The sequence below is a fragment of the Rhipicephalus microplus genome, chromosome 5 (assembly GCF_043290135.1).
Source record: "Rhipicephalus microplus isolate Deutch F79 chromosome 5, USDA_Rmic, whole genome shotgun sequence".
In the NCBI taxonomy this organism is placed as follows: Eukaryota; Metazoa; Arthropoda; class Arachnida; order Ixodida; family Ixodidae; genus Rhipicephalus; species Rhipicephalus microplus.
In genome coordinates this window covers 198182765-198207048 of record NC_134704.1, presented here as the reverse complement: position 1 = coordinate 198207048, position 24284 = coordinate 198182765, and the positions used below count along the sequence as shown (strand labels likewise).

The 24284-nt window shown below is 44.4% G+C and overlaps 1 protein-coding gene across 13 annotated transcripts in view; it reads left to right on the top strand.

The window, feature by feature from the left end:
• The window catches only part of LOC119173579 (uncharacterized), a 343373-nt gene that overhangs the window by 142692 nt on the left and 176397 nt on the right, over positions 1-24284 (top strand). For all 13 annotated transcript variants that reach the window (XR_012895552.1, XM_075896344.1, XM_037424386.2 and 10 more), the window contains one exon: positions 5030-5198. Coding sequence is in view for 12 of the 13 variants with exons in the window: in XM_075896344.1 (XP_075752459.1) it covers positions 5030-5198 (169 nt within the window). In the remaining variant the exon portion in view is untranslated. The remainder of the gene's footprint in view (positions 1-5029; positions 5199-24284) is intronic.

Sequence of the window (24284 nt, the reverse complement as noted above, 5' to 3'; positions counted from 1 at the left end):
TAGAGAAAGGCATTGATAAGATCTAACAGACAACCATGCCAAGGAAGATATAGGATAGGTTATTATAAGCAATTGTCACGTGAAGAAAGAAAAGTGGACGAAAAGATGACTTGTCGTGGGCAGGGACTGAACCTGTGACCTTCCAATGATGTGTCTGATATTTCACCAACTGAGCTACACGCAGTTATTCCCCTGTCCACTTTATGGGGAATGTATGTTAATAAAACATGAAGGTGTCAGTCAGCACCGAAAGTAGCCATGGGGTGAGTTATTTTTGCCCACTTTTCTTTCTTCACATTCACATTAAAATTGCCTATAATATTGTTGATGGGGGTGGCGATTTGGGCTTGTTGGTAAGGTAGCATGATAATGTATGGTAGTGTAGAGAAAGGACAGGGTGACGCTTGTGTGAGCAGCCCATCAGTGATGTTGACAAATAAGGAACTCGAATACATGTATTGGCGATAAACGGTTTTTCGTGGTTATCCACTAAGAAAAGAAAATACGTGTGACATAGTGTTGATGCATGTGCCTAGGTTACAATTTATGGCTGTGAGAGCTATGTACATGTGACGTATGATGTCGAGTACATATAGTATTGAGATCTGCGAGTAATAAACTTTAGTACAAGTGAAAGGTGGGCGAGTTGGAACTTATTCATAAAAGGGCAGCGCACAAAAGGAAACACACAAGAGAAAGAAACAGGAAAGGGCTGGTCTAACTGAAAACTTATTTAAAGGAAAGCATATATATATATATATATATATATATATATATATATATATATATGTCTTAGGTATACACTTCTTTCCCTTATTCATTAACAAGGGTCTCGTACTGGCAGACTTGGTGTCATTAGGTTGTATACGAGGTGTATTTAGGTTGTGTACGAGGGACTATTAATCAGCTGCCCGCTCGTAATAAAGTTCACCTGCTACGTGACGCCACATATGCGCATAATAGAGTGTTCCGCACTCGTCGCTTGGCTTATAGATGGCGCTGACTGACACTCCTACTTCTAAATTCACATATAAACCCCAAAAAAAAAGTGGATGGAGGGAAGGCCGCTGTGGTAGCTCAGTGGTTAGAGCATCGAACGCGTTATTCGAAGGTCGTAGATTCGATTCCTGCTCACGGCTGGTTAATTTTTCACCCTCTTTTCTTTCTTATTTACATTCTATTGGTTCTAATAACTTCCCCTGTACATTCTTTGGCATTACTGTCTGTTAGATCTCATTAATATTGTGTCAAAACACGGAAAAACGAGCCCTTAAGTATACACTTCTTTCCCTTATATATATATATATATATATGTATCATGCACCACGCAAGATTACAACTGATCAATGAAAAAAATTTTTTGCTCTGATAGAGCAACAGATGGCTGGCTAACGTAATTGCCAACACACTTCGTCATGTGGTAAACCTCTGTATTCTCACGTGTCTGTTGATTATGATGGCGACCGATGATTGATGTCTGCTCAAAAGAAGGAGTGCAACTGCACTCATGCCACTGACTGGCGAGGTGAGACATATCCCACCCTTTAAGGAATTTTCATGCGCCCGCAGCCTGATATTCATGCATTTGCCGGTGCTTGCAGTACTCAAAGAAGTGCTTGCAGAACTGCTTCGCATTTAATCATTTGCTAAAATTTACTGTATCTTTGTAGTACTATAATGATCCAAAGTTGCCTAGTACTCTGTGGAGTGCGGGGAAGCTATTTTTCGGAAGATGTCATTGAGCACAAGGTGACAGATTTCCACAGCCACGCTTTGCAAAATGGAAACACCACAAAAAAAACCTGCAGTATTTACGACGGGGTGCTTCTACTACCAATATTTGTGTACATAGCTTTTTTACAAGAAAGAAATGCTCAAATTGGATAAATTAGTCATAAAGTATTTGTGCACATAACAGAACAAATTAAAAAAAAAGAAAGAAACATGCAAGTTGCTTTTTTGTTTTTTAAATTTTTCCTGCAAAATTGCTGCAAATATTGCAATTGTGTATGTCAATAGCTCCAAGGTCATCTTTGCTTGCTCAAGGGTTCATCATTATCATCATCATCAGCCTGATTAAGTCCATTGCAGTGCAAAGGCCTCTCCCACAATCCACCAATCAACCTGGTCCTGTGTTTTCCCATTGCCACGTTATACCTGCAAACTTTTTAATCTCATCGGCCCACCTAACTTTCCGTTTCTCTTTCGTGTGTTTGCCTTCTCTGGGAATCCAGTCAGTTACCCTTAATCACCAGCGGTTATCCTGCCCACGTGCTACGTGCCCAGCCCATGTCCATTCCTTGTTCTTGATTTATGATATCCTTAACCCCGGTTTTGTTCTCTGATCCACTCTGCTCTGTTCTTGTCTCTTAAGGTTACACCTATCATTTTCCGTTCCATCGCTCGCTGGGTCGTCCTCAATTTAAGCTGAATTCTCTTTATAAGCCTCCAGGTTTCTGCTCTGTAGGTAGGTACTGGCAAGATGCAGCTGTTATATATCTTCCTCTTGAGGGTTAGTGATTAACAGTGCTTAAAAGCGCAAATGACAGGAGAGGATAGAAGAGATGAGACAGAGCGCTGATAGTCCAGTCTCAGTGCTTTGTCCCGTCTCTTCTATCCCGTTCTGTTGTTTGCGCTGTTAAGCACTATTTATTATGTTATACCAACACACCCAATCCTACTGTCTCTTGAGGGTTATGGCAGATTACAATTCATGATTTGAGAATGCTTGACGAATGTGATCCGCCCCATCCTTATTCTTCTAGATATTTCACTCTCATGGTTTGGATCCATGGTTACTACTATGTCCCAAGTAGACATACTATTCCTTTAAAACTTCCGTCTATCCACATATCACAAAGTGCTGTTCTCTACTGAGACTGCTGCACATTACTTGAGTTTTGTGCATATTAATTTTCAGACCTACTTTTTTGCTTTCCGTGTTTAGTTCAGTAATCATGAACTGTAATTCATCTCCTGAATTACTCATCAAGGCAAAGTCATCCGTGAACCACAGATTACTAAGATACTCTCCATTAACTCTTATCCCTAACTCTTTCTAATCTAGGGTCCTGGAAACCTCCTGTAAAAATGAGGTGAATAGCATTGGAAAGATGAGGTGTCTCTGCCTTACACCCTTCTTTCTTGGGATTCTGTCGCTTTCTTTATGGAGAACTATGGTGATGTGGAACCACTGTAGATTTCCTCTAGGATGTTTATGTGAGGCACTTCGATGCCCTAATTTTGCAGTGCCTGCATTACTGGTGATGTCTCGACTGAGTCAAACGCCTTCTGGTAATTTATGAAGGCTATGTATAGGGAGGGGTTGGTTGTATTCTGCACATTTCTCTTTTACCTGATTGATAGTGCGAATATGGTCTATTGTAGAGTAGGCTGTACGAAATACTGCTTGGTCTTTGGTTGAGAATATGGTCTATTGTGGAGTAGGCTATACGAAATATTGCTCGGTCTTTGGTTGATTGAACTACAATGTCGATTTGATTCTATAAGCTATTATTTTCATAAATAGCTTGTATACAACGAACAGTAAGCTGATTAGCCTGTAGTTTTTCAAGTCTTGACGTCTCCTTTCTTAAGTATTAAGATGATGTTGGCATTCTTCCAAGATTCTGGTACCCTTCCCATCAAAAGACACTTCGTATACAAAGTGGCCAGTTTTTCTAACTCAATTTCTCTGCCATCTTTAGAAGGTCCGTTGTTACTTTATCTTCACTACCGGCTTTGCCTCTTTACATTCTTGCTAGAGCTTCCCTTATTTCCCCTGTCGTTACTGGTAGGATGTCGAATTCCTTTGGTCATTCATCCTGGTTGTTTTGGCTTCTGTACATCTGTCTATAGAACTCCTCCATCACCTTGACTATCCTACCCATATTGGTTATGACATTGCCTTTCTTGTTCCTTAATGCATACATTCGATAGGGGTTGCTCAGGGGTTAAATTACCAGAAATGTTGGGGCTGTTGAAAATGGAGGGAAGCAAAACTAGTTTTCAATACAAAGTTCGTGAGGAGTGTTACAATAATGAAGGAACAGTCTGCTTATGTAACTACAAACCACTGTATGTAAGCAACACCTGCGTTTCAAAGCTTCAATCAGGCATCTTGGCTTGCTTATTAGCATATACGTCCTCATCTATGCTAAATGGGAGATTAATGAACGCGCTTTATATGGTACTCCTGTATTCACTTTCAGGAAGAGCTGGTGAACGTGCATAAAGTTTTCTTTGAGCTCACTCATGGGGATGTCATGGGGCACCAAAGGTACTGAGGCAGCTGCTCACTTCAGCTGTTGATTATGTTCAGAAGACATTTGCGAAGAAGTCATCCTGTGTTGTGCTGGTGCGCTCGCACTGTGTTTTGATGCATGCAAGCTGAGCAGATCTTGATAGCTCACTTTTGACGGTGGCAGTGCCCATATTACGCTCGGCTTCATTGATAATCAACAACTTGAACTTTGGTAGCAATGTAACCGAAGCTGTAGCAAATTCATTAAAAAAATTAAGGAACCCTAAAGCTTCGCCTTTAGGAGCTGAACGCAATAGTGAAATCCAGTTCCTTGTGCATACTTCAGACACTTAAACACCATAAACACTAGCGACAGATTGCCCTCTAGGGTAAAATTAAGAAATTAATTGCGCTTATGTGCATTGTTATTTGGTATTTAGGTACTTGAACTGCATGGTTCATAAAATTTGTTGGAAGTTAGCACTGTGTCCGTGTCATAATGTCTTGTCTTGTTTTTGATGCTTAGAAAGCCAGCAAAAGCACGGGACACAAGAAAGACGCAGACGCAAACTCTTGTGTTTTTGTCTTGTGCTTTTGCTGGCTTTCTTCAAGTGTCATGAACCAACTGGCCCAGATTTCAACTCCTATGTTCTATTCCTTTTGTGTCATCTAACATAACTGACTCATTGTTTACTTCTTGCTGTAAGTGTTTTGTCAATTGTATCGTATTATTAGAATTTAAACTTCTCAAGCACGAGGTAATATATGGTAATGTCTTCTGTGCAGGTCTTGATCCTGGCGCCAACACGTGAAATAGCTGTTCAGTCTTGCGACACAGTTTGCTGTCTTGGCTGTGACATGCCAGGGCTCAAGACGTATGCCTTCATTGGAGGCGTGCCAATCAAAGAGGACCTGCAGAAGCTGGCACGCTGCCATGTTGCTGTGGGCACTTTAGGTAAAACATCATCATCATTGCATGCTGTTCCACAACCAACTGCTGGGTGCTTTCAGAAAGAAAATATATGTCGTGATGATGAAGTCAGTAGCAATCATGTCCGAGGCTGAACTTTTTATTTGGGTGAACCTGCGCAAGGAAGAGCAAAAGGCGAGGTTCAAGCAGTCCAATGTGCATTGAGACAGCAAGGAACAGAGCATTGGCCATCGAAGATCTGTGAAGTGGTGAAGCGCGTTGGCATTTGTACTTGTGCCTTCGAAGAACAGGGTTATTGTTGGCGGCCACAGAATTTTCACAACAAACTCTAATTTTAACGTTGTGTGCATAATCTTACCATAAGGTTCCGAGCAGGACTCAGCATAGATACCCAGAGAAGTATTCCGGAATACAGGTATCAAAATATATGAGTGTGAGACATACAGTTGCTGAGAGGCATTTATATCTGAATGGGACATTTCAGATATGCTTTTGCGAAATGACGAAAGTATTTTGGCTGGAATACAGATGCAGCAATACAGATACTGGAATACTTTTTTTTTTCATTTTCGGGGATGCTCATACTGTGCAAGTACATTTATGAAGGGCAGCACAATGTTGTAAATGAAGTAGGAGCACATTGAAAGCTGCAGTATAGTTATTTATTTATAAGAACACCTTCAGTGTGACTAAAACATTACAGAAGCTTTTGTGTGGGGGGTTACAAAGTACATAGTGGGTGTTAAAGGCGTATGTGTACGTGTCAAGTGCAAAAAAGAAATACCCCATGTCAAAGCAAGAGTAACAAGTACCGTATTTACTCGCGTAATGATCGCACTCGCATAATGATCGCACCCCTAAATTTTGTCATCTAAATTCGACTTTTTTTTTTCCCCTGCGTAATGATCGCACCCTGAACTTGCCGCATCGACATGTGCCAAGTCTAGCTGAACGCACCTATCATTGTTTATGTGATCTGAAAGCGGGCATCACTATGCTAATGCCGTAAATTTACTGATTTAAATGAAAGCATTCCTTATTTATATGGAAAAAACTGTTTTGACGCGTGTGACGTGCTCACAACCTCCATAACTGACGCAAAGAAGAAAAAAATGCGGTCACTCCACGGAGTGCTTCCCTCCGTCAGCCGCCATGTTTGTTTTGACATCTCGCACTGTTACAGCAGCGGCCGCCTGTTGGTCGACCTGTGTTCATCCCGCAGCAATGTTTTTTTTTCCTGAGACCTCGTTTTTTTTTTTTTGGTGTGCTTTGTGGTCGTCTGTTGAAGCGCCATTTCACCATGGGGCGGTATGCGAGCTTTACTGCCGCGTTCAAGCTGAAGGCGCTTGACTACGCGCTAGAGCACGGCAACCGCGCTGCCGGCAGACATTTCGGCGTCGCGAAATTCGAATCCAATATTGGAAAAAACAGCGTGATATGCTCATGGCTACTAACAGCACGCTATAGGCTTTCCGTGGACCCAAATCTGGCAAGTTCCCTGACATTGAAAAGGCAGTCCTCGGATACGTGAAGGACATGTGCAAGGACGGTTATGCAGTGTCATTAGGCATGATACGGACGCAGGCGTGCACAGTTTCCCGGAGGCTGGGAATAGCCACAAAGGAGTTCCGCGCCAGTTCTGGCTGGACGACACGCTTCATGCGGCGGAATGGACTGTCGCTGGCATTTCCAACACGCTCGACGGAACGAAAGGTGACCCTCTGTGGGACAGTGAAGACACTGCCGGTTCCGACAGGTAATCGTGCGGCGACGACACTGACACCAGTGATGCTTCGGAGTTTGAATGAACGTTAGCTGGTCAGAGAGGTAAAAAATAAAAGGGCAGTGTGCCATGCATGTAGCTCCTGCGTGATACGTGTATTTTATTACAAAGGTAATCCTTAATTTACTTTTATTTTTGGTTATGGTCATGATAGCTACCGTAAAAATTCTGATAAGCGACTTTTTTGCGTTTCTGGTGCTCAGAATATTTTTGCACGGAAAATTTACACCGCGTAATGATCGCATCCCGAAGTTGGAGTCAAATTTTTTGAAAAAAAAAGGTGCGATCATTATGCGAGCATATACGCTACTGTACAATGAAATTCAACACACTTTGTGACAAAAAAATGACCTATGCCAGAGGTGCCATGGTTCAAGCTAATTCTCTGACATGCTGCAAGGGTGGCTGAAAGTGCAATATTCTTGTAGTCAATTTCGCTGCCACTACGGGGGCAGGTTTCGGAAGCGCCAGCGCTTTGAGAACTCAACGCGTGCGGAGCGGCTCAAAGTGTCTATTTCAAGGCGGTATGTGCTTTAAGAATCAAGAAGTAAAGGCTTGCCTGCTGAAAAAAAATTACGCGTGCTGCACTGGCTTTGTGAGACAGTGACGTTTATCCGCAGAGGCCAACAACACTAGCTCAGCGACTTTGCCATTGGCAACGTCGCGCACTTTACCACATGGAAAATTCTGTACTTGAGGGCTGCCATCACAATCCTTTCTATGTCACCGGCCTGCGGCTTTGCCTGTCTTGACAAAAGAAAAAAAATCATTCACCCCTGTGCTCATTTCTGACAGAAAGGAATAATACAGTTAAACCTGTACATAATGAAATTGATAAATTCTCAGAAAAATTTATTGTAGAGAGGATTTCGTTATATACAGGAACTGAAGGCAGAGCTAACCTAAAACACTTATTTTACAGTAAAAAACTACTTTATTATTGCAATAGCAAATATTGACACCTTCGGCATATTTTTACCGTCACCACCATGTTTTTAAACAAGTCCAAATTGATAACATGCCTCCACACATCTTAACTTTCATGAGCGGGTAAAAGCGCACGAGCAGCGCTGCTGAACCAGGGATCAAATGAGTCCTCCCATCCCTATCGTCGCCTGGAAAGTGCATAAGATAACATCTCCTGCTTGTTAGAACTGCCGTCGAATGCTCAAACAGAAAGTAAACCATCTCTCTTGAACGAGCATGAAACAACGCTGGAAGGGGACGAGAGATTGCTCAAGTAGCAATAATGAACTTGCATTATAAAGACGATCGCGATCGCTAACGCGCTTGCTATCTCAGTGAGTATCAGTGTGGTTTCAACGCGAGGGGACTATGGAAAAAGGGCACTTCTCCTTGGAGCGGCCATATTTGCTCACACCAGCGTTTTGTAGGAGCTCTGCGATATCGGATCCAAAAGAGTTGGATGCCAGCCTTACTCATAATATTACATTTTTTTGCTATCGTGTTCATCGTATTGCATTCAACGTACTGCCGTGTTGCCAGAAATAATGGGCTAATTGCGAAAGCTACCAGCCTGTGAACTCGTGGCACGGCGCATAATGGAAGCACGTGACGAGTCGGCCTCCGAAAATCCGTCGTCACAGTGGTTGGTCTCGGAGAGTTTTCATCGGCGCCTAATCTGACGACCCCTCGGTGGTGACGAAACGGTTGTCCGAAATTAAGAAAAGTCACAGTTTCGCCGCCAGTGCAAAGCAATGAATGTGATAGCAATAACTTGGAATGTAACGCTGAGAACAGCAAGCAGATTGAAACGGGCAGTGCGCTGCTCACGCACAAATGACGCATGAACACAATATACACAGGATGAGAGCAAACTAACAACGTTTACCACCCGACACTTAATGCGCTGTTTGAAGAAAAACGAGGCAGAAGCGTAATCAAAGGTACAAATATCAGTGCGAACTAACAAGTGCCACATTTGTTACTTCGCTCTGTTTCAAAAGTGCACTCTTTTTGCAAACGGCGCCTGTCCAGCGAGCGAAGTGATCTTTGTGCACCCAGCAACTAAACACAATCCTTCCGGTCAAAGTTGAAGGCCCGCCATTCTCCCCACCGATAAATCCGCGCGCAAAAGCATCTAAACCCCTACCCCCCCATTCACGGGCAAGGTACGCCACGGCCGGACTCGACGCTCCTTCCGCACGCTCCTTACGGCCTTCTCAATACCGGCGCCTCGCGTATATTTTTTTCTGACGCGTAGAGGGCAGCACCACCTCACTGTAAGCTCCGCTGGATCCTCGCGTCGCCGACTGCGACTTTTCTTGACTGCGTTCGATGACCTTGGGTAAACAATGCATCAGACACGCTCAGGCACGCTAACTGCACTAGCGTAGCCATGGTTTATTGTTGCGTGCCGCTGTGTAAGTCACAGCAAGGGAAGACACCGGGTGTGTCGTACCACCAATTTTCTAGCGATGAGGAACTGTGTTCGAAGTGGAGGAAAAATGTTTCACGTGAAAACCTCGTCATCAATGACAAGTCCGCATTGACTGTAGTGTGCAGCAAACACTTCACGGAAAATGACTATGTTCCCGGATATCGTATCCGGAAACTGCGTCCAGGAGCCGTGCCCACGCGGTCTTCCATCAGTATCCTTCGTATATGGTCCCGTCTACGAAGAGGCCGCGTAAAGAACCTGCAGCGCGTGGCCTCTCGGCCACCTCGGCTCCTTGACAGCCGACGAAACGGAAAGCGGAGTCATCGCCGTCTATCTACGGGAAGTTCTAGTCCACCTTACGACAAAATAAATATTGCTTTTTCTCTCTGAATTTTGCGCGCTGTAATGGATTAGTGTTGCTTGTGACAACACGCATGTGCGAAAATCCGGGAAAGCTGCCGGAATGGTTCTGACTGGGTAAGCGGTGCTCTCAGAGGTCGACTATACCATTTTAACCTCATCACATGCAACGACCAAGCTGTATTGTGTGGATAAAACGTTCATCTTCAAGAATTCAGGCGCGGCAGTTGGTTCTGTTCCTCGTACTCAGCGCTGTTATGATGGCCATAGCGCTGTGGCGCGCACACTGCGCCCGTGAACGCGCTTGGAGGCGGCGGAGCAACAGTGGTCTAGCAGCGCCACCCCGAACTTGCGGCGGCAGGCAGCAAAACGCCCCAATGCGAAGGCCGTAAGGGGAGCGCCGGAGAAGGAGTCGAGTCCGGCCGTGGGTACGCAGGGAGAGCGCACAATGGCGCATCATAAAGAGCTGGGCGCCAAACGCGGGCGTCCTTTTTTTTTTAAGTTTTCATATAGATAGACATGTTACGGTGAGTGACGGCGGCGGCAAAAAAAGTCATAGCTTTGCCGCAAGGGCGAAGCAATCAATGGATAGCAACAAATTGGAAGGTCACGTGCAGAATGGCCAGCAGATCGAAACCTGCCCCGGGTTTCTCATGCACAAATGACACTCGAAACGTACTCAGTGATTCAGATGAACGCGAATAAGCGTGTCAGTTGTTACTTTGCTGTGTCTGAAAAGTGCGCTCTTTTCGCAAACGGAGACTGTGCAACGATTGCAGTGACCTTTGTGTCAAGGTGACTAGGACAGACTCATTCTGGTGAAGGCCTAAGGCCAGCCAAGGTGTACGATCCTCCCCACCACGAGATAATGGCACGCTAGTGAGTGTCCACACCTTGCTCTACGCGGGGCATAGCATGTGTGGGAGATGAGAGCGCGCGCCGCCGCGTCGTGACGATGTGGCGACGTGCACTCATTGCGCCATCTCGCAAGTAATGCTGAAAACACAATAGCTCCCCCTCTCCCCCCCCCCCCCCCCCGAGATGCCCGTCACCAGCGGTACGTGGTAGATATAAGTAGCTTGCCGTCTGTATGCTGGAAGGCATGTTTTTCTGTGGCTCAATGGTCAACGCCTCGCAATCATGTTTCAAAGGTCCAACGTTCGGTCCCCGCTCCGGAATCCTTTTCTAGTTATTTTTTTTTTTGCGTTTTCATATATACATATATATATGTATGTACGTATATAATAATGAGATCTAACAGACAATACTGCCAAGGAATGTATAGGGGAAGTTATTAGAACCAGTGTAATGTAAATAAGAAGAAAGAAAAGTGGGTGAATAAATAACTTGCCATGAGCAAGAATCGAACCTACGACCTTCGAATAACTCGTTCGATGTTCTACCACTGAGCTATGACAACGGCTATCCCTCCAGCCACTTTATTGGGTTTAAATGTGAGTTTAAACGTTGGAGTGTTAGTCAGCGCCACCTGTAGCCATGGCGGCGAGTGTGGCACACTGTTTTTATGAGCCTGGTCCCGCCACGGTGGTCTAGTGGCTAAGGTACTCAGCTCCTGATTAGAAGGTTGCGGGATCAAATCCCGGCTGTGGCGGCTGCATTTCCAATGGAGGCGGAAATGTTGTAGGCCCCTGTGCTCAGATTTGGGTGCACGTTAAAGAACCTCAGGTGGTCTAAATTTCCGGAGCCCTCGACTACAGCGTCTCTCATGATCATATGGTGGTTTTGGGACGTTAAACCTCACATATCTATCTATCTTTTTATGATTCTGTATGGCATCATGTAGCACGTGAACCTATTGCGAGCTGGCAGCTGACCAATAGTCCCTCATATACAACCTAACGGCACCAAGTCTGCCAGTAGGAGACCCTCATTAATGAATAAGGGAAAGAAGTGCATACCTAAGAGCTAGTTTTTCTGTGTTTCGACACAATATTATTGACATCTAAGACACAAGAATTCCAAGGAATGTATAGGGGAAGTTATTAGAACCAATGTAACGTAAGTAAGAAGAAAGAAAAGTGGGTGAAAAAATAACTTGCCGTGAGCAGCAATCGAACCTACAACCTCCGAATAACGCGTTCGATGCTCTACCACTGAGCTATCACGGCGGCTATCTCCCCAGCCACTTTATTGGGTGTCAATGTGAAATTAAATGTGGGAGTGTCAGTCAGTGCCACCTGTAGCCGTGGTGGCGAGTGTGGCACACTCTTTTTATGAGCCTATATGGCGTCATGTAGCACGTGAACCTATCACGTTCACATGTTACATGACGCCATAGAGGCACATTAAAAGTGTGTGCCACACTCGCCGCCATGGCTACAGGTGGCCGTGACTGACACTCCCACGTTTAAATTTGTCTGTTATTGTTATTATTATTGTCTGTTAGATCACATTGTTATTGTGTCAAAACACGGAAAAATGAGCCCTTAGGTACACACTTCTTTCCTTTATATTGATGTATATATATATATAGATGTATATACATATACGGTGAGTGACGAGGCCGTAGCCGTCGCCGATGATGCCGACGGCAAAATCCAGCCGAGAGTGTCCATATATTTGCTATCGCAATGAAAAAAGCAAAGCTGAACGTCGTCGGGGGCCACACTATGCAGCACAGTGAAACTATGCACGTGCGCGGGGCATTGAAAACAAAAGGCGAACGGCACGGACACGGATACTGTGGAAAACTATTCGGTAAAGCGCCTTCCATATGCAGCGTGGCCCCACATACCTACGTGATGCTAACTAAAAGCGTGACAATGGCAACGCGCAAAAGTAGTTTTCTTTTTTTTTTATCTGCAGGGAGGGGGGGGGGGGAGGGGCTAACCCGGTGACAACGACCGTAATGCCGGCTCGTGGGGTGCAGGCCCGCCTGCCCGCTTCGTGCTCACCCGCTTCGTGCTCACCCGCGCGCAATAACGAGCGTTCGCCCTCTTCTGGTGCGCCGTGCGCGCTGCCGCTGCTTCGCGCTTCGTCGGCGGTGGGGCAGCCGCTGAAGATGCATGCTCGTACCACGATGCCATAATGCGGAGCCAATTTCCTAAATTGTCCGTGTGGAAAATTTGTAATATCAAGGTTGTCTCCCGCCGTTACTTTATTACATAGAGGTCGCGAATACATGTGCTTCTATGGAGCAACAGTGGGAAATAGAAAAACTTCGTTACATCAAGGAATTTGTTATATTGAGGTTCGTTATCAGCAGGTTTGACTGTATCATGATAGTGTCAATACTTCTAAAAGCATTTTGCTTCTGAGTTACAAATACCTTTTTTTAAATGTATCTTGATACAGAAATACAGATACTCATAAGTATCTCAGAAATACTGTCGCGATACCCTTGTGCTCATTCGTGGTTCTGAGATTATCTAGTTGGTTCTCAGTCATTTGGGGGCGGTTTGCGCAGGACAGCAGTTACACGTGAAATAATAATAATAATAATAATAATAATAATAATAATAATAATAATAATAATAATAATAATAATAATAATAATAATAATAATAATAATAATAATAATAATAATAATAATAATATCAACAATAATAATAAAATAATAATAATAATAATAATAATAATAATAATAATAATAATAATAATAATAATAATAATAATAATAATAATAATAATAATAATAATAATAATAATAAGCTTATTTGTCATCTTTGTGAGATACAGAGGGGGGATTGTAGAAAAAAAGCCGTCTCCGGAGAGCTTGACTAGCCTACAACCCTATGTATTTGGCAGTGCGGCAATATTACATACAAACATATTACATATTAATATAAACACATATATACTCCTGCACCTTTACATAACTATACAAACACAAAGCCACACACATATGCATTTATACATACAGGGGCATGCTAGTGCTTTAACATGTTTCAACACACACTTTCTTCTTAAAAGACAACAAAATCAAAAACGTGTCTGGATTACACATGAATCTATGCAAAAACAACATGCATCCTTTTAATATCTTAGAAAGAGGTTGTAAGAAGATCAAACTGCATCGATTTATAGCTGTTTAGTAGTGTAGGTATTGTGTAGTGGAGCATTTGTTTTCCGTAGTTTGATGCGATGTTGGTACTAACCACTCTTCTAAGTGTCTGGTACCGTAACTTGGAGCTTTTATTTGAAGTTGGGCAAGATTACATAAGTTGTTTATGTTCCGATAGTGATCTTGTCTGTATATGTGACTCATAAAAACACGGAAAAATCTATATTGGTACTGATTATGTGTAGAGATCACGCCCAAATTCTTGAAGTTATTGTTGATGCTGTGTAAGAAGCGTTGTATTCGCGCTAGAGATACTTTTTTTTGTAACAGGAAAATACATTCTAGATTAGTGTGTGTTGTGTTACCCCAAACTATTTGACAATAGTTTAAATCTGATTGAAAAAGTGAATTATATAGTAAAAGTTTAACACATGTGGGAAGAATGTAGCGTAAGCGACCTACCACCCCTGTGATTTTGCTTGCTTTACTTAGAACATAATTAACATGATTATCCCATGATATGTTGGCACAAAAGATAACACCCTAACATAAGAAATTTTCGGTAACTTCAATACTTCGGGTCTGTAACATAACGTCTTGATGTGGATGTATGCGCTTGTTCTTTGTCCTGAATATGACTGCTTTTATCTTGCCCACATTTATTTTCAATATATTTAATGCAGACCACTCCTCTAGATTTTTCACTGTATTGTTACATTGTTTTATTAGATCATCAATATTATTGCCAGTGAAAAATATGCTCGTGTCATCCTCATAAACAATAAACTTTGCCTCAGGGTTAATATTGATGATATCGTTCAGATAAAGTAGAGGCCCTAAGATACTTTCTTGTGGCACTCGGCAATGGACAGATCTTACCTTAGAAATAACAGTGTCAATTTTCACAAGTTGGGTTCTGTTAGATAAGTAGGATTTGATGAGAGATAATGCATGTCCTTGGATTCTGTAACAGTTTAATTTTTCTACTAGAATGTTCTGGTCAACCAAATCAAAAGCTTTTGTAAAGTCTACGAAAATACCAATGACTATAGCTCTGTTTTCAAACCGTGTCAATATATATTCTTTCTGTTCTGCTAGTGCTAATTCAGCTGATTTATTCTTACGAAACCCAAATTGGTGTGGTGTTAGCAGGTTATGTTTCTCAATGAAGTTTGCTATTCTAGAATGCGAAACTTTTTCGAATATCTTTAAAAAGATTGGCAAAATAGATAATGGCCTATAACTTCCCAGGTCGTTTCGGTCTTCCTTTTTGTACAGAATGGTCACTTTCGCCGACTGCATTTTTTCAGGAAAAATTGCCGATTGAAGACGCACATTAAAGATATGAGCAAGTATACGAGCAATAATTTCAACTGCATGTTCAACTGGGGACACCTGAAAACTATCAATGTCGCAAGTAGTGCTATTTTTTATTCTTTTTATAATCGAGACAACATCGTGTGGCGTTACTGGTTCAAGGAATATTGTATTCTCGTTATTAGTGCGAATGTACTTACTTGCTTGAGGACGCTTAACCGGATAATACCGGATAATAATTTCTGGTATTCCGTCTTGCTTAGTTGGCAGCCGATGCTTGGATGCAACATCGGCTTTTGTAAGCCGAGGTACTGCAAGCTTGTCAGCTACTACGTTTAAAGAGGTCATCAAGTTCTCCCCATCAACAGCAGGGATTCCATGGACTTCCAGGTTCAGTCGCCTACTTCGGTATTCTAGATCGTTCACTTGCTGTTGGAGGTCGCGTTCTGCAGATACATGCACCCTTTCTCTTTCTTTTAGTTCTATCACTTTTTTATTTCAGTGTCTTGGGTCGAGATCTTTTCTTGAAACTCGTCAAATTTCTTGGACATAAACCGAACTGACTGTTCAATGACGTTTACTTCTTCTATTAAAGCCGGTAAGCCCTCAAGTTGCTGGTTGATCGATGCTAAAACTAAAGGTACATCGACTTCACTGTAATTGCGATTAGTCCGTGGTCCCAGGTTCTTACATGTCTTGCACTTCCACGACTGCTTTGCTGCCTCTGACTTGGATTAGTAAGATTTTTCTTGCAAGCCAGCACATTTCCCAAAATGGTACATGTAGGAACATTTATTACACTTGTCAGACTCTTCTTCACGTACAGGTAACTGACTCGATAAGGAAGTGTCGGACATGGCGCAGAGAAAGCCAATAAGGAGATATGAAACAGTGCAAAGAAAATTCCAGATACGCCTGTTATATCACTGTATATCAACAATGGTAGCACTGGCAGCAGTGGTAGCATAAAAAGAAAAAAACAAAAAACAAAACGCTATGACAAAACGCTATGACGCTATGACGACCTACAAGAGTAGCTTACAGAGAATCAGGCGTGTTTCGAGTGCTGCTGCCGCTGCCAAAATGCCGCTGCCTGGGATAAGTCCCTCTATATGAGGCTACGATGCACGGAGAGCGCCTGTACAGTCAGCGTCCGTGAAAATTTCGAAGCCAGCAGAGCGCAGCCGAGCCACCAGGTTTCGGCGTAATGCGTTGGTAAAAGTGTGCGTAGAATCAGCCGATCCAGCGGTGCACCGATAGGGTTGAAACCAGAACGGCTCCAGCAGAGCTCGAATTACGCAACTGCGACAGTAGCATACAGAGAATCGGACGTGTTTTGAGTGCTCCTGCCGCTGCCAAAATGGGGTGGTAATACAATGAAATACTGTTATATCAAACCCACATATATCGAATTTTCGGGTATATCGAACCCGTAAGTTATTCCCTTGAAATTACTTTGTAAAACTATAGAAATTGGCACATTTATATTGAACGGTATTTTTACCCACCTTCGAATATATCGAACGCCGTGCGAGCTGGAAGGTGCGCTCCAGCACTCGCCGTGCCCTGCGATCTCAGCCGCAGCACGACTTCACGCACGAGTTGGCTGGCGCATTTTGGTACTTGAATGCCTGGCAACCTCCGTGCGGCACCATGTCTCCGCGAAAACCCAAAACGCTCAAAAAATTGAAGGGCTAGAGGGCTCAGACTGCGCAAACTCTTAACTTGCGAAACTGCATTTTTTTCTCTTTCTCTCTCATATGCTTTCTCCGCATACTTGTCTGCTCAGAGAGCAGCAACAAAGGAGAAGACAACCTCCTTTTTTTTTGCCTTTTTTATTTTTTGTTTCTGTTTTGCCGAGGTTCGATCATCCAACCACAGCTCACGTCTTTTGCTGTTGCCCTCGCATGTGGCCATCGCCCTGCGAGCGCGTTGCTTTTGTTGTCGCGTCGCCTACGTGCCACCGCATGTGCAACATTTCTCTTTTGCGTGCGTGATGTGCAATGTTGCTGTGGACTCCTTTAATTGCTGACTTCTCATGTAGCAGTGGCCAGCGTCAAGAAGCGCAAGACCCTTGACTTTGCGATGAAGTTGAAAGCTATTCAGCGTGATGAGGCGGGTGAGAAATGTTCAGCCATCGTAGATGACTTCGGGATACCATGGTGTACTCTGAGTACCTTGTTGAAAAGCAAAGTAGATACTAAGGCAACGGCGGCAGAGCAGTGAACGTCGGGAGCCTGTCATGTGCGCATTTTGGCCCACGGGATTGTAGAATAGGTACTTTATACCTCATTTCTATAACTGCACGTGGAGATCATTCCAGTGGATGGCCCGATGCTGATCGCCAAGGCCAAATGGCTTGCCGCTGCACTCGGTGAAACAACTTTGCCAACAACAGCGAGTTCTTTCACCGATTTAAGCTGCGCTACAACATCGTTGGGAAAACGAATTCTGGCAAAAGCGAAGCTGTCAGCAGCCAGAACATCCAGCTGTGGATGACGAAGGAGTGGCCGGAAATCTCGACGAAGTTTTCTCCCACGGAGATTTTCAATGCCTGGCGAGACGTGAAGTCGGACAGTAATCAACTGCTTTCGCAAGGCAGGCTTCGAGACGGTGTAACCTGCAGAAACCAATGAAGATGATGACGTGCGCATAGAAGACGCTTTTCACGAGTTGTCGTCTTGCTTACCGGCAGTAATTCTACACGAAGTGTCTGCAGACTTAGTGCAAGCGAACTGCAATGTGCAGGACGAGAGCTCATGTGACGAGGAGGATCATCCGTACGAGGTGCTGGCTACACGCGCGTACTCCTTTGCTGAAGTGGCAGCAGCGTTCGGCATCATTCGCCGTTGTATCGGCCACATCGAGGGAACCGGGCTGTCGTGCCTAGACAGCCTTGATAAGACTGAGAGCAGCGTCTTCAGCATTTCAAAAACGAAGAAGCAGGCCAAGATAAGCGTTTTTTTTTCATGCAAATAAATCGTTCTGTTGCGGTGTGTGAGCAGAATTTGTGTTTATTCTTCAATGTGCCTATTGTAGTGGATGATGTGCTTTAGGTAAGTTCTCAGGGCCTCTATTTTTTATACCGAGTTTTTCACATATCAAACTAATGCGGGATTCCCTTTGAGTTCGACACATTCGTGTTCGATTGCATAAGCTTAGAAAGAAAAGGAACACGTGCTGCCTTACCTTCCTCTTAAATAGCATTGTCCTGGTGTTTGTGTCATAACATTCATAACATGCTAGGTTTGAAAAAAAAAGTGTGTACACCAGTATAGGACAATAGTTAAGAATAAACACAGTCCTATGGTTTACTGACGAGTATAAAATGGCTTACGGCACACTACATGGACGATTTCAAGTTGTGCATGGCGCCACAGAAAGTTTGTAATTCTGAGATGACCTCATAATCTATAGCCCTGATGCGTCAAAGCACCTTGTGTGGACCAAAATAGGGCCGAAGTTTTTCACCAAGTCCACATCAGCGTTTTTTAAATCCAGACCAAAACATGTTCACTGAGCTGGTATTTCATGAAGCGCTGTAGATTGTAATGATGGCTGTTGGTAGTACGCTGATTCTTGATATGTAGGTGGGCAATTCGTCGGGCTTCATTGATGCACTGAAATACAGTTGACCATAAAAGTTTGCGGACCAAGCGAGAGTGTGCCAATCTGCTTGTCCGCGCCACCTAGCGGTGCGCCATTTATTGTCGACTGCAGTTCTGGGCCGGAAACGGGTCGTCTTGTTATTCACTGGCGTTTCAGTTTTCTACTGCCGCATAGTGCATTGTTAGTTTGTGGTTTTCATGGGAAGCGCTTATCTGCAGTATGACCATCATAATGCTGTTTTCATAGGAGAATCGAAAATATCACGCTGTGCCTCAAACGGCGTTCTGTTGGCTAGGTGTCACTTTGTGATAAAGATTGCAACTGATAACAGTTATGCTCATAGACTGCTTTCCAGGCATAAGCTCGTAGATGCAGATGCCAAAAGCGCGTCGCGTTGAAAAGCGAAAGGTGAAAAATATTTGTATCCAGTCAGAAAAAAGACAGGCCATCAAGTAGGGGCAGGATGCTTTCAAGGTGCTGCGGTGCTGTCGACCGCTACTGATGTAGCAGAAGTGTAGTGAAGAGGCTTTCGGCCATGTGCTCGCGTGGTCCGTAAACTTTTGTGGTCGACTGTACATGGTGATGTCTACGTTTTCTTCATTGGTGACATTCGGTAGCATGGTGCTGAGTGTCGTTGACAAATTCCTTCTGTAGAGCAACCTGACTTCTATGGCATGTATGTCGTTTCCTTCACGGCTGTGCTGTACATGAAGGTCACAGTCGGAAAGTTGGCATCTTGCGTCTTGTGTTAAACATCAATGTACCTGACCAGCGTATTGAAAGTGGTTTTGTTTTGACACTTGGTGAGGCCATTGGTCTGTAGGTGGTAGGCGGTGGTCAGCGGTGGCTTGTCTGGCTGATTCTCAAGCTTACTTGAGCTAGCTGTGTAGTAAAGGCCTTACTTCTGTCGGTGATGACCATTTCTGGGGTGCCATGATGCAGAACAATGTCCTCATTGAAGAGCTTGGGCATCCTGATAGCACTACTTCTAGGTAGGGCCTTTGCTTCGGCATAACAGGTAAGGTACAGTTGAACACGGATAAATCGATCTCGAAGGGGATCAAGAATTAGTTCAATATATCGAAAATTCAATATAAAAAAAATACAGGCCTTGAGAGCTTGCCTGCAGCAGACCATAATCTACAATAGGTGCATTCAAGAAGGACAACTATTTCTGGACAGAATGTTTTAATTGCGGAAAAAAAAAATTGCTTATTTTGGCCTGCTTCTTCGTTTTCAAAATAAAGCTGAAGACGCTAGTCTCAGATCTTATCAAGGCTGTCTAGTTGCGACAGCCCGGTTCCCTCCAAGTATCCGATACAATGGCGAGTGGACGCCAAACGCTGCTGCCTCCATTTCAGCAGCGCGCGTAGCCAGCGTCTCATCCAGACAATCCTCCTTGTCACTTGAGCTGTCGGCCTGGGCATCCTGGGCTCCTGCAACCGCAGCTACTATGTCCTCGTCAGCGAGGCTCGCAACGGCCTGAGCATAGCAGTCCGCGTCCACGAAATCGCCCGCGTACACTTCGTGTAGAATAGCTGCTGGGAAGAGCGACGACAACTGGAAGCGCTCGTCATTGTCGTCTTCACCACTTTCCGCAAATTTTGCTGTCATGCGACAGGCTCCCGACGTTTCCTGCTCGGCCACCTTTGCCTGGGTATCTGCCTTGTTCTTCAACAATATACTCTGAGTGCTTGCCTGGTATCACGAAGTTGTCCGCGACGGTCAAACAGTTGTCGCCTGCCACAACACATTGATAAGCCTTCAACTTCAGCCCCGCCGCGGTGGTCTAGTGGCTAAGGTACTCGACTGCTGATATACAGGTCACGGGATCGAGTCCCGGCTGCGGCGGTTGCATTTCCGATGGAGGCGGAAATGGTGTAGGCCCGTGTGCTCAGATTTCAGTGCACGTTAAAGAACCCCATGTGGTCAGAATTTCTGGAGCCCTCCACTACTGCGTCTCTCATAATCATATGGTGGTTTTTGGACGGTAAACCTCACATATCGAGCTTTCAACTTCATCACAAAGTCAAGGGTCGTACACTTCTTCATGCTGGTTACAGCTATACGAGAAGTTGACATTTCAAGGAGTCGGCAGCGGCTTGGCACACCACGCACCCAAACTAAGAAGGCTGCACATGCAGTGGTACGTAGACGACGTGAAAACGGAAGTGCTCTGCGGCAACAAAGCACTCGCGAGGCGATGGTTACCGGCGAGGGCAACAGCAAAGGGCGCGAACTATGGTTGGCTGATCAAAACTCGCAGAACAGCAACAAGAAATAAAAGAGAAGGCGAAAGAAGGAGGTTGTCCTCTCCTTCGTTCCTGCTCTCTGAGCAGACGAGTATGCAGAGAAAGCGTGAGAGAGAGAAACGAAAAAAAAAAGCAGTTCCGTAAGTTTGAGATCGTGCAGTCCGTGTCCTCTCGCCCTTGCCTTTTTTTTTTTTTTTCGAGGGTTACGAGTTTAAACGGAGGCGCCGAGCCGCGCGGAGGTAGCCGGGCGCTGCAAGTGCCAAAGTGCACTTTCGATTTGCGTGCGAAGATCGCCGGGCGCGGCGAGTTCCACAGCGCACTTTCCACTTTGCGTGATGTTCGATATATTCGCAGGCGCTAAGAATATCATTTGATATAAGCGTGCTAATTTCTATAGTTTTACAAAGGAATTTCAAGGGGATAATTTGTTAGTTCGATATACCTAAAAATTGGATATGTGGGTTCGATATATCAGTGTTCGATTGTAGTCAGTAGCTATGACGATTCAGTTATTTCTGTAAGTCGACGTTAGGAATGGCCCGAGTATGTCCGTCCCGATTTGCTCTCTGGCACATCCATCTTGTGTGTGGTGGCTACTGACACTGTTCGAACAACTGTTGGTCCTCCCTTTTGATGTTCACTTTAAAAGCACCGCACTATATTTCTTAGAAATGTGGCTGCTTGTCCCCGCGACGAGTGCTGCGAAGGGGTGGAGTACTGCTGTGTGCCTTTGTATAATCATCTGCTTGTGAAAAGGGCATTAACTTTCAGAAGTATCTTGAGGACCCGAAGCTTAGGAAGAAGTGGATAGTTAAGTTCAGAATGGGAAAGTGCCCCACACCTTTATCGACTGTGTGGAGCAAGCAATTTTCTGACAGTGACTTCGTCTATACCTGCTGTACGTGCCACCCTTCAGTAAATTTGTAACCGTGTTTGAGTGCCTCCATTTATTGCATGGAGGGTACAAGCATAGGCAACTTGCACCAGGTGCGGTGCCATCGCAATATTCGCCGTGAAGACCCCTAGAATGAGCCGATGACGAGGCCTCCGAATCGCCTCAGATAAGCGCGCCTCGTGAGTGCAGCTGAGAGGCGCAGGAAATCATACTACGGCTTCATTTGGCTGGTGTACGTACTCTGTCGTCTTTTATGAGAGGGAACAAGGAAGCACCGGTGCCATCAATTGACCATGATAGAGAACACGTTCGCTTTCTGCTTCATCTATCGGTGAACAATATAACCAGTCATGGCTGGTCATGGCCTCCGAGATGGTGGGCACGCACGCTGCTGGTTGACAAGCGCTGCGAGATTACGTTGCCGCTATAATAGCAGAACCGCCTATGCCTATGGCGCGTCGTCTGCTGCGAACAAATCGAGCGTGGTGTGCGAGCACAATATACACGCAAAAGTACCATCTCTCAGCATACGCGAGTTGCTCATCAATGAAATTATACATGTATAGGCGAGCGAGATGCATTCAGCTGAAGGTGTGGTTGTGGTTTGTGGACCGTAGTGGTGGCTACCTGGTTAGAGCATCCGCTTCTAGTGTGGGAGGTGTTGGGTTTGATTCCCAGTGCAGACTAGGAACCCACTGGTTTTTCCAATGGGTAAAGGTGTACGCCGACCTGGCGCTCGGTCGTTTCTGGGTACTCATCTTGAAAAGTAGCCCCTTAAGGTTCTGCGAAGGCCCCTGGGCGTACCTTAGCCCACCACAGCCTTGGTGAAATAGTTTAGCATCCACCACTGCAGGGGGAGACAAAGAATTGTTGCCGTCACGTATCTACTGCTGGCCAAATAGGTACAAGTGCACTTTCCGCCTAGTGCTGTAGTCTCTTGGGAGGGCCCCTAAAATTGGTGGCATGGGACCGCCCAACCTGAAATAAGTGTATTCCTTTTTTTTAAATAGGGATTGTTGTGGTTTATTAAAGTTGTTGCATTAAGCATGTAACGTGAAGCATGTGTGTTATCCAATTCAATGCAACCCGACCCTTGTGTTGGGTCTGCAACGAAATAAAATGTAGGCTGCCTTGACTACAGTGTGTTATATATATTTTTTTTCATTGTCTCACTGTAAATCTACCCGAGCTTAATTTAAATCACGCTTAAGTATGATAGCAGTACTACTATCCCAAGAAAGGTCTGGTTGAAGATTGTCTGAAAAAGATCAGATTATGGATTGCGATAACTCGGTTTGCTCTAATTTAAAACTGCACAAGATGAAAGCTTGATGGAGTTTGCGGTCAATTCTTCGGTATAAAGCTCAAGGAACACAAGGTGCAAGTGTGTAGAAGGAATGACACGCTACTCGTTTTTTTTTTCATTTTGTCTGTCTCTTCTTTTTCTTCCTTTGTTGCCGAAAAATTTTGCCGCTAGACTGCTATTTCATAATTTCACGCAATAAGCCGCAGTTGTGTCTGCCTTGTGTACCTCAGTCTTTCACATACATTTGCGGTGAATGAAACGTCTAGATAATGCTGTGCCCACAACTTTCTACATCTTATTATAAAAGTTATACTTAAATTAAAGTTGCAGTTGTCTGATTTTGTGGCTCTGTTCTTCTTCAGCATTTTTCAGGAACTTCTTTTGTGTGTTAATGTGGAAGCAGAAATAATTGACTCCAGATATAGTTGCCTTGGCAAAATAGTCGCCTTCAAGATCGTTGACATCTTGAAGGGCCAGAAGGACTTGTCTCGATTATAAGAATATATTTGACCATATGCCTCATTCATCCACTGTGATTACTACTGTAGGAGTGCTGCCATATTGCAGCTTTTCTGCATGACAATAGCACATCCGTTAAACACTTACATTATACTAATTATAATATGGTAATGACTGATTAGTAGCCACATACAAAGAAAATTCATTACCAATAAGCAAATACAAAACCAATACAATGCCATTAGTCAGATGTAGAACCAATATGCCCATACAGTTTGTGGGGTATCGAATGACGAGCGAGCGCCACTCCACGCTCTTGGAATGAAAGGACACAGTTTTGACACGGTCGGTACAAACCAAACAACACACATACATTTATTTACCTAATTTCAGAACGACGGTATATTCCGCAGAATCAATACATCAATCGTTATCGACAACCTAGGACATCCGTACACAATATGACCATACACTCCATGACAAACACTCAATAACATGACAAACACAATAACACGACAAGCACGCAATAACAGGACAAACACAATAACACACCCAAGGCGGCGGCGCCAACGCTTGATATACCACGACGGCTCCCGACTCGTGGGCCGCGGTACCACGCGCCGAGGGCCAACGCTAAAGACAACCGTTCGCCGCAACCGCCACGCGCCGGAGAGCCTCACTCAACTCTCGCCCGCCACCAAGGC